The 11,160-nt window shown below is 41.1% G+C and overlaps 2 protein-coding genes across 3 annotated transcripts; one reads left to right on the forward strand and one right to left on the reverse strand.

The window, feature by feature from the left end:
* Window positions 1–256: 256 nt before the first annotated feature.
* LOC120017380 (protein DPCD-like) lies at window positions 257–2,810 on the reverse strand. Of its 2 annotated transcripts, XM_038960133.1 has the most exons (6): window positions 2,701–2,808; window positions 2,387–2,467; window positions 2,140–2,264; window positions 1,786–1,919; window positions 1,315–1,417; window positions 257–765 (listed from the first exon to the last, which is right to left on the reverse strand). In XM_038960133.1, the coding sequence occupies exons 1-6, from the start codon at window positions 2,792–2,794 to the stop codon at window positions 661–663; spliced, it is 642 nt and encodes a 213-aa protein (XP_038816061.1). In that variant the 5' UTR covers window positions 2,795–2,808; the 3' UTR covers window positions 257–660. The 2 variants fall into 2 exon arrangements, with proteins under 2 accessions (XP_038816061.1, XP_038816067.1); XM_038960139.1 differs by lacking the exon at window positions 2,387–2,467 and having other exon boundaries at window positions 2,701–2,810.
* A 181-nt stretch (window positions 2,811–2,991) lies between these two features.
* LOC120027787 (DNA polymerase lambda-like) lies at window positions 2,992–10,601 on the forward strand. Its single transcript, XM_038972817.1, has 8 exons — window positions 2,992–3,047; window positions 3,263–3,392; window positions 3,571–3,992; window positions 4,092–4,406; window positions 5,735–5,908; window positions 6,115–6,243; window positions 9,487–9,655; window positions 9,953–10,601. Exons 2-8 carry the CDS (start codon window positions 3,284–3,286, stop codon window positions 10,312–10,314), a joined length of 1,680 nt encoding a protein of 559 aa, XP_038828745.1. The 5' UTR covers window positions 2,992–3,047; window positions 3,263–3,283; the 3' UTR covers window positions 10,315–10,601.
* The last annotated feature ends 559 nt before the right edge of the window (window positions 10,602–11,160 follow it).

Consider the following 11,160-nt stretch of genomic DNA (forward strand, 5'->3'; position numbering starts at 1 on the left):
CTGGGCTGCACAATCATGAGCATAAGGGTATTCAGTTAACACAAATGGGACGTGCTTGTAAGGGCGACCCCGTCGAGAACAGTGTGTGTGTGTTTGTGTGTGTGGAAAGAATAGGGAAAAGGCATTGTGTGTTAAAGTGTTTTACAAGGGAAGGAGACCAAGAATTGTGGGAGGGGGATGAACTCTCTGCGTTTGGAGTATTTTAACAACTAATAGTTTGCATAGTTAAGGGAAAGGAGAGATGTAGAGACAGTTGTTAACAATGTTATGGAATTGTATTCATCTTCAACGGACAACATCACGTATTAAACCCAATAATTGTTCGTATCTCGACAACAACAATTCAGAACTTTTTACAGAACAGCAGTGACATTTCTCAAATATCTTTTTGACAGAACACTTGTAAGTGTTCTTTCAAAAACTAACAAGTTTAAACAAGTAACTATGTTTGTAATTCACTGTCTCAATTCCACATCCCCCCGCCTCGACCGCAATAAACACAATGGAAAGTATGGAAAAGGCACTGCGCAAAATTTTTCCAATAGTGGAATCCCCTTGAGAACCAGAAATCAGAGTAGAAAACATACAGGATACTGCATCACCAGTGCAAATCAAAAACGACTTGTTTGAGTGACATCCCCTCAGATCCACACTGGGACTTCATTGAGTTTTGCAGTCGACGTCCCCTTCATTGGTTCCCTTCAGTTTCTTCACCTCCCGGAGTAGCTCGTGCTCAAGCGTTAATATCTCATTGGGCTTCTTGTACTTGAAAGGAAAGACAGAATAGGTAATTACCTCTACAGAAACCCCTTTCCCTTCCATGTACATCCTGTAGTGTAATGTTTGGCCTGAAGTGGGTTAACACAGAGGCTCCTTATTCCCTATATAGTGCACTACTTACAACCAGAGTCGGGCTCAAAAGTAGTGCGCTATATAGGGAATAGGGTGCCAATTTGAACAAACACAAGGAATAAGAAATCGAATAGCACAGAGAAACCGATTATGATAGGTATACACATAAAGTAACGGTCAATCTCTTCATCAGATACTTAGAACAAACATTAGGATAGCCTACTAACTAATTCAATGATTCGATCCCTTGAGTTTATAGGTGTGTTCTGATACAAGTGAGAAGAATACAAAAATATAGTTTCAATCTAGTCTCCAGTATCAACTTACAGTTTAGCCTCAAGTTTGCCTATCAGTCTCTGTATATTGGATATAAGAGTTGCAGTGTAAAATCATCCAAGGTGGGATTTGAGAAGTACTGTAGTTGGTTTGTTAGTTGTTGTTGTTGTTGTCAGGAGTACTTACACTGACGATTAACGTGTTATTGGCGTGGGTGAAGTTGAGCGCAGAACTATCCAATGGCAGCTGGCTTCGGTCCAGATCAGGAACATTAAACTTCTTGTAGTACCTGCAAAGGATAACGCACCATAGTGAGAAAAGGGTTTCTTGAAGGCAAGAGATCAATATTTTTGTCAACAGTGCCACCTATAGGAGAGCCAGCCTCACTTACATATGCGGAACTGTAACAAGCACTGACAAAGAAAATAAAGGAAAATATAGGAGGCCTTCTCCATTGTGAAGACGTTACAACTGTAGAAATTATATAGACTTTGAATGTGGTATCACTTTTCAGGGACCTGTAGTTAACGATATCTGAAGTGATATAGGCCTAGCAGTTTATCAGTAGATTTCCAAGGAGGGGAAACATATCAACTGTATGCTTAACTTTTAAAGCATTTTGGCATGAGAGTGGAATAGAGGCTATTCGGATGTTACTTTTTGTTATTTGTTCGTATGATGCAGCATCGTTGATCAGGCTCCACTGAAATATTGTAGACCTCTTTGGGGTAGGGAAGGTTCCGGACTCTCCACAGGAAACTGGTCTTTGTGTCTTTGCGCATAAATACAGGCTGAGGAAATACAACAGAGCATTGTACTGTTAAATGCATACTGATTATTGATGATTAATTTAACAGTGAAATGATGAAAATGAAGTTAATTCTACGATCGTAAAAGTATTAGTTGACACATTTGGATGAGTACTGTTGGTGATAGTGAACTAGAATCAATTAGCAATTTAGATCATGGCCTGAAATATAACAGATGTAAATATTGTATAATACAACTCACGTTTGAACAGTTTTCCTTGATAACATCTGATTCCAAACAGGCTACAGTAGATGGGACTGGCTCTCCGACTTCTATCTCCCATGGTCCCTGTCCCTTCAAGGTGCTTTTTGAACGCCACTTTCGTACTGCAAAGTAAGAATACATGTAAGTAACAACAGCTGAGAGTGGAAATAATATAATGCACAGGAAGCAATGTCGCTAATGCAGGATACTTTTTTAGAAGATGTCTAATCTGAAACAAACTTACCAAGGAGCTCATCTGTTGTCAAGTCATATTCTTCTGCCATTTCTTTCCCATCTGTAAAGAGATAGTGTACCTTCCTTTTCCCTGGAAAGAGGTTTGGAAAGCACCAATAGAAATGCATTTAAATGTGAATTAGCTAGCTTTCATCTTTGCTAAACAGATTTGCTAGGCTAAGTGAAAGTTAGTGTTAGTTAGCAGCTAATGCTAGCGAGCTTATAATTGACACTGAAGTCTTACTAGATGAATGCAAGGGTAAATGTTGTGATACAAAACACAATAATGATGATAACTTGTCTATATCTCTCTGTTTCACTCACCATCGTGTATTAAAGCGGTTTTCGTGGATGCTTTTAGAAGATCTGACCAGCTCTGCACAGCCATATTGCAAAAAACTGACACTTCCTGAAACATCACGTGTAGCCACGGCAACGGAGGTCATCGTGAAACGTACAATACATTTTTCATTTTTTTTAACTCCATAATCTGTCAAAAACATGTTTACATTTACTCAATAAATAATACATAATGTTTTACAATATTTTCTCGAAAAATATTTCACTTTGTCGTGCAAAAACTAAAAATAGGTCTATATCGAACCGGAAGTTAAATTATTTTTAAACCATCTGCATTGTAACGTTGGTTTTTGTTTTGGTCGTCCAAAGGGGTAAAACATGTATTTTCAAGAGTTTATCGACCAATGATAGTAAATTAGTTTAATAAGTATATAACGTAACATATTTCAGTGGAGTGAGTGAATCCCAGCTGTTCAAAACAGTTAAATGCCGCTGTTGTTGTCCGTTTGCTAGCTAACTTAGCTAGTCAGCTAAAGTTAGCTAGCTAGCCGGTGTCAGTTGTCACATTCTGTTTTATATTTTTCAGGGCTCCCCTTTCCCTGGCGAAATGTCTGCCTACGGAATTATGAAAGCTTTCCCCAAAGTGAAGAGAGCAGGGGCACGTGAGGAAAAGGATGCCCCCCCACCAAAGAGGAATGAAACTGTACCTGTTACAGGTGTGGGCCGTGTTTGAGAGCATCACATTCGTAATGCATTTTGGGCACATTGTGACTGATTGACAGATCTACAAATAATAATGATTTTATGACGCTAGATTTGTAGATCAGTCAGCAGTCGATGTTGAACAAGCCCTGTGTGTGTGTGTAAAACTACTTTTTCACAATCCCATTTCAGGGAGTGCTTTCCAGGGCGTCACCATACACATATTACCAGCCAGCATCGGGAACGCCAGATGTCAGATCTTCCAGAGACAGATTGTCCAGAATGGAGGCCAAACTGAGAGTTCCCTCTGTCCCACAGTCACCCATGTAGTAGTGGATGACAGTATGGACTGTGACAGGGCTCTCAGGCTGCTCAAATTGGACAGGCTGCCCTCTGGAGTTTATCTGTTGAAGTGCACCTGGCTCAGCACCTGCATCAGTGAGCAGAGACTGCTGGATACAACAGACTACAGCCTACTCAACCCAGACAAAGACATGGAAACTACAAAGGACGGTGTCAAAGAAGACATGCTCAACAGTATCCCACTTCCAGCCACACAGGACATGAAGCAGCCGATCTCTGATGAAATAAAACCAGATGAGTCAACAGAGACTGTAGGTTGACGACCACATAACCATTAACCATAACCCTGTCACTGCATGATAGCTTCTTCTGGCCCTAATCATACACTTCTTTACTTCATGTATCCATAGGTCCAAGACACTAAAGATGAATATGGCGTCTCCCAGAGCGATCTGGAGGCTCTGATCAGTGGCCTGCACCCCAAGGACGAGACCCCCAGTACCACCACTGCCCCCTCAGACCCCCAACAGAAGCCTCTCTCAGGGAAGTGGGTGTGTGCCCAGTCCTCCCAGTCCAAGGTTGACAACCACAACAAGCACATCACAGATAAACTGGAGGTGCTGGCCAAGGCCTACACGCACCAGGGGGACAGATGGAGAGCGCTGGGCTACTCCAAAGCCGTCAACGCCCTCAAGAGCTACCACAAGCCTATCACGTCCTATGAGGTAGGTTATTTAGTCCCATATCTGCATAGTTGGTGATTATGGTCGGCCATTTTGTATTTGTGTCATCATAATTAATTCCTGTCTCTCTATTCACACTATTGCAAACATTGTGAAATGTGGTTGGTTGGTTTACGCAACTGCATCCCTGTTATTGACAAGATGGGTGCATGAATCGTGTATTGATGGATGCATAAATTGATTGCTGCTGGTTCAATTTCAAGTGGCCTGAAAGGAGTCTTTAAAGGCCCAGTGCAGTAAAAATTCTGTTTTACTGTGTTTTGTATCATATTGTACAACAGCCGATGAAGCCATTGAGGAAATGCTTCCTTTTAAATCAATGATAGCTGCGTGTTGCGTCAAGTTCAAGAATCGTGTTCATTCTATCTTGTGAATGGCCTCAGCTATACACCGATGGTTATTTACATAGATTTCTGAAGTCACGAAGCTGCTACTACTAGCTAGCTAGCTACATTGACTATCTAGCAACTTGTAAAATTAGAGGATAATTTAGTACAACCACTAGTACCTGCGAAAAACTGGGCCAAAGCTATTGTACTTACGCATAATCAATTAATATGTATATTACAGTAGGAAAAATAGAATACAGACACTCCCCCTCTGCTCCTCTCCACTCTCATAACAACGTGCTCTGTGTAGCAAGTAAAACGTCACATTGATGAGATGCTGATGGAAAAGCAACGTGACGTGTATAGTGGAGTTAGTGTGACAATGTGATCAATGTTATTTCCTGATAGTTGCTTCATTTGTTGAAAACACAATCTACACAGGACCTACTAATCTGCATGGTTTGACAAGGTTTTTTTAATAAGGTTGTGCTGCTGAGTACCGGCGGGGGGAGGCCTGGAGGAGGGTAGTGCCCCCCGTTTGAACTTAGAGATATTTGCATTTTTTAACACCTGTAACTGCCATTTCTTGCAATATAAATACATAAATGATAGCAATTAAAGTAACACAAATAAAATACGTTGGCACAGCTCCTCTCTTCACCCAGGTTTTTCCCCAAAGAATGGGAGTTTTAGCTTGGTAAATTAGTTAGTAGACCAGTAACAGAGTTCCAAACCTCTCTGCCAATAACAGCTAGTTTTCTGTTTTCCCTCCCCACTGTGACAGTCCTGCTAAATTCTTGCTTCAGAAAATTAGTTTTTTGCTTAAAATCCATTTTTGTTTATTTTTGACCATTTGAATGGAAAACTATTACAGTAAGGTACATCATTTTTATCCAGAAAGATTTGATATTAGTATAAAAATGGCTGCAGTGGGCCTTTTAACTCCTTGTAATTAACTAAACCATGCCTGTCAAATTTCAGGAGGCCTGTAAGATCCAGGGCATTGGCAAGAAGATGGCTGACAAGGTCATGGAGATCATGGAGAGTGGGCACCTCCGTAAGATAGATCACTTGGGAGAGGCAGTGCCAGTACTGGAGATGTTCACCAATATCTGGGGGGCAGGGGCCAAGACTGCCCAGCTTTGGTACACACAGGTTAGATGGATTGGTTGTCACACAGTCAGTCTCTCTGTCTGTGTGTGTCTCTCTTTCTCGCTCTCTGATTTTGCATGCAACACTGCTATGACTGTGTAAGATTTGTTATTTTTGTATTGTGGAGTGTGCAGTTATTTTAGTGTTTGATAGTGTGATACAAATCGATTTGACATGAGATAAAAAAATATATATATTTTCCATCTTAGGGGTTCCGCACTTTGGAGGACATCCGCACCAAGGCCAATCTGAACCACAACCAAATAATTGGACTCAAACACTACGACGACTTTCTGGACCGGATGCCCAGAGAAGAGGCAGCCACCATTGAAAAAACGGTAACACATCTCCCTCTTATTGTCTCAAGCACCCACATTAAAGGTCAATCAATGTTAAAATGTAACATTCTAACAGTATATTAGTTATAGACTAAACAGACCTCTTCTTCCCACTTCATCTAGTGGGGTTAAGAGAGTTTCTTTAGGAAAGTGTCTCCAGTCCAGTACTCTAACCCCCTTGCGAACAAGAGATCTTGTAAAGTGAAATGCTACGGAACCTCAAAGCCAAGTTCAGATGTTTTAAGTTTGCCTTGGCCCCTAAGCAGACTGTCAGTCCAGTTCTCCTAGCCTGGTCTGTGTGTGATGGAGAAAGCAGACATCCCACTCTCTGTCAGAGTCCTGCCGGCCGTATCCCAAAGGGGGGGAACTCACTCTTAGAAACTTGGCGCATCATATGTCAGCAGATACCAGGGCTGTGTTCCATTCCAGAAAGGTGTTTCCTCCCCCCTGCCTCCGTTCACTCCCTTTCATGGATCTGAGACAACTGGGTGGGTGTAAAGCAAGAACTCATCTACTGTAGATTCCGCCCATACAGATAGAGGACTCATCATGGATATAACCCGTTTTAGCATGGACATTGCCATTGAGGGCTTTCACCACTTTAAAGTAGTCAACTGCGTGGGGAGTCCTATGAGTTGGGAGCAATCAGCCAATGAAGAAGAAGAAAATGGACTACTTTAAAATGGAGATTGTAGCATGTATAATGGCACAGATACAAAGATGGGTCCTCTATCTAGCTCTGTGATTCCGCCTTATTGCTTTCACCTGTCCAGTCCTATCAGATCTGTGAAGGGGAGGGAACATAATCCTGGAATGAAACGTGGCCCTGGTCACTGGGCGCACCGGGTACAAAGCCAGTTGTTTTCATATAGTATTACTTGGATTTCCCTGTTGCTTTCGTGGCTGCCAGATATAAAGTGCAGATTAGAAAGATGACTATAGCATGTGTCCTTTTGACTTGTGGCTTGTCAAGATAATATGTAGTGTCGTCAAAATGGTTCTGGCTTGCTTGAATACGGCTAATGCTTACCTGTTGACCGGCAAGGCTTTATGAAAATACACCATTTTCTTTTCTAATTTCAAGTAGGTAATATAAATACAATTTGAGGACTTGTCTTGAAGATTCAACACGTGTACAACATGTTATTTTGAGTCCAAATATGAACGAGAAACAAACCAAACTTTCTGTTATAATGAAGGCCCCTGAGAGAACATTACTGGGGAAAACTTTGAAACATAGTCTAGAACCCATAACCATTCATTATAAATACATTGTATGCAAAGTGGTCCTCCCCACCACTGGTTTGGGATCCAAGCTGAATTGCTCTTTTACACAGTTGTTTTTTAACTGAGACAATAGTGAAACACAATAGTGTATCAGAAAAACAATAGGGAAACAGCGATTCAATTTGGATTCCCAGGCTACCCCCACCATAGATTTGACTGTATTTCAAACAAACAAAATGTCCCTGTCCTGTTGTATAGGTGAGAGAGCCCCCACCATATATTGTATCCCAAACGGTAACATTTTTCACTGTATGTGGAACGAGCTAATTCAGTGTGGTCTAGAGTTGGGCGATTTATGTGATTAAATTGAATATTGTGATATTTGACATTGATGATATATCATGATGTGCAAGACTATACTCTAATTGAGCTTTACAAATCAAAACTGTGCCGTTTAATCAGTTAGGTTGTATCATGTTGAAAATTAAGTCTAAATGAATGAATTAAGCCTTATTTTTTTAGCCATACAATGAATATTTAATGAGAATGCGGCTACAATATCGTAAATAATTACAAAAATGGCCCAGTCTGGAATGATTCAGTCATTAACCCTTTACACTTGTGGGAATTGGCCTATATGGATAGGGCTAAATTGAAATGCTTCTTACAGAATAAATATGAAAAGCACATGCATAACCATGGTAGCAATTGAAAGGGAACAGTTTGAAGATAATGTGAAAATGATTAGACCAAAGGTGAGCACACAACAGTTCACCTGACACAAGACTGAATCCAAACATTACACTGTTGATTTTATGTGCATTTTATGTTTACTGTACTTTTCACCGCATTTGTTGATAAGGAAATCTGAAAATACTCTGGATACATTCAGTAACATGATAACAGTATTCCTGAAAAATGTGGGGTAGGTGCAACATAAGACAAAAAAGTTACAAGGGTTTGAGTGAGAGGACTAACTGGTGTCTCCAAGTTGACACACACCTATCCAAAGTGTGCACAGTTCCTAAGCAATTTCAATGCACTTTTATGATTCAAAGAAGTCTTCAACTATAAGGTACTTTTTGACCTCTCCTAGCTGTGCCATTGAGGAACTAGAGCAAGCACACTTGTAGTTGTTTAGTTTAAAACACAACCTTGCATTCCCGCCATCACACAATTACTGTTGCTGTTTACACAATCCCAAAACAGTCTATTATAAATCACAATCTGGGTCATGTGGGCATGATTTGAAAGCTTGTTCTATAGGCAACATGCTAGCTAAGTTATAAGTTAGGCTTTCACCAGGTCATTCAGAGAAACGGATTGTAATTTTGGTACATAGAAAGGAGTCAGTGCATTCAGGTGGCAAATTATCTTCAGAATAAACAAACAGGCTCATTCTGTTCAGAACAACTCAGGGTATGATGCCATGTCACATTGTAACTGTACATCAAACATAGTGATCATAAACGCTGACACTGTATATGACATGACTTTTATGATATGGAGATGTGAAGTGCACATTTGGACTCACGGGTGTTTGGTTTGCTTGTGTGACATCAGTGGTATTTATAATAATCTTCAACGTCTCATCTTTCAAAGTACATAGAGTCCTCTTAACTTAAAGCATTTCCCTCAAAAAATTGCAAATGTTGCCCAAGTACTGGGAGAGATGGTGGCAACTTCTTAACGCGCGCGGTGCTCAAGTTCAGAATGGCTGTCAGTCCAAACCCATACAGCGCTGTGAAGCGCATAGCCTGAGCTCTGACGTCATGTATAGTTACTGTACAGCTACTACGTCCCAATTTAGCCGCTTATTAGTGCCCAAATCTGCCATTTTCAACACGTATACGGGTACAGGTACGAGTGTAAAGGGCTACCAACTCAAAACAATTATTGGATATCGCAAACTGTTACTTTGTTCCTCGCCTGTTGTACAGTATCTATATGTGAAGGAGGCAGCCCTGTTATTCCATGACAAACTGTAACATATCCCTGTCCTTTTCTACTGTATAGGTGAAGGAGGCAGCTCAGTTTCTGGACCCTGGCCTATTGGCCATGGCCTGTGGTTCGTACCGCCGGGGGAAGGACACGTGTGGAGATGTTGACGTCCTCATCTCTCACCCAGACGGGAAGTCCCACCGGGGTGTCTTTAGCAAAGTGTTACAGAGCCTTCACCAGAGCGGTAGGAGGGCACGTCCAAATACAGGACATTTGATTTATTAACTGTCGGTGAATTCCCAACCAATTATAGCTACATTAAGTTTTTTTTCTCTCTTGTATTGACAATTCATCTTCTTTCAACATGATATTATTCATCATAATTTTTTTTATTTAAAGTATTTAATAGTGGGATAAGCTGAGAGCTGGATCATAATTCACTAGGCGTGATCGTTTGTGTTTTCTGTTTCAAAACATTTTGCTACGGTGTGCCCTAATGAATGCGACCCGGTTCTTGTTCTTAAATATTTTTTTTATTCAGGCTTCCTGACGGACGACCTAGTCAGCCATGAGGAGAGTGGCGAGCAGAAGAAGTATATGGGCGTGTGTCGTCTGCCAGGACCTGGCCGGCTCCACCGCCGCCTCGACATCATCGTGGTGCCCTACGGCGAGTTCGCCTGCTCCCTCATGTACTTCACCGGCTCGGCACATTTTAACCGCTCTATGAGGGCATTGGCCAAGACAAAACGCATGAGCCTATCAGAGCACTCATTGAACAGCGACGTGTTGAGACAAGGAAGTTTGAAGGTGTATGGGGGGACACCACTACCCACGCTCACTGAGAAGGATGTCTTCACCCATCTGGGAATACCTTTCAGGGAACCTCAGGAAAGAGACTGGTGACTGGTGATGATGTTTTTAACACTGGTGGTATGAGGCGATGCATAAGTTATATATTTCTATATTTTTACAGACAAATTATGATGGTGATAGTGGTGAGGTGAAGATCATGCTTATGTATGCAGATTTCAGACAGTGTCATATCAACATGTCAACTGTGATTTTAGACTTGAATTGTATGATAATCTCATTTTACAGAAGGAAAAACACTTAAGATGCATGGTGACTGCTTGGTATGTTTTTATGAAGATAATGGTGATTACAGAAATATTAAACACTACTTTTAACAATCACTTAAGGAATCCTTGTTTTTACAACTTTGTGTTTATTATTGGTTTATTACTATAAAGAATTGAATATTAAACCTCTGTTCTTTTTCATTAATGCCTGTCCTCGCTCTCAAATATGATTGGCTGAGGTAAGAGCCAGCGGGCTCTTTTTGCTTCACCATAGGTCAGCCTGCAAAGTGAGTGGTGGTGAGAAATGCAACTCAACACCCATCACGTTGTGCACATGGAACTAAAGATGTGACCGAGTACGCCACACCCAGCCCAGCCCATGGCCATTGACATTAACGGGCAAAAGCGGTGAGGGAGGAGTGCCCTTCACAAATCCAACAGTAATCGGTGCTGCTCGATCATGTAGTCGACAAGGCAGCATGGTGCATGGTCCAGAAACACATCTCTTTTCCAATAAATACTGTATGTTTGAATTTTTCAAACTAGTTTTCATTGGGAAGACAGAAAGCATTTTTAGCAAAAGCAATCACTTTTGCATGTGAAAACACAGAATCCTACTCATTGTTCCACGTGCTTAATTACATCACTTTTGTTCTGAGCTGACTTCCCC

Source organism: Salvelinus namaycush, chromosome 2 (assembly GCF_016432855.1).
Source record: "Salvelinus namaycush isolate Seneca chromosome 2, SaNama_1.0, whole genome shotgun sequence".
NCBI lineage: Eukaryota > Metazoa > Chordata > Actinopteri > Salmoniformes > Salmonidae > Salvelinus > Salvelinus namaycush.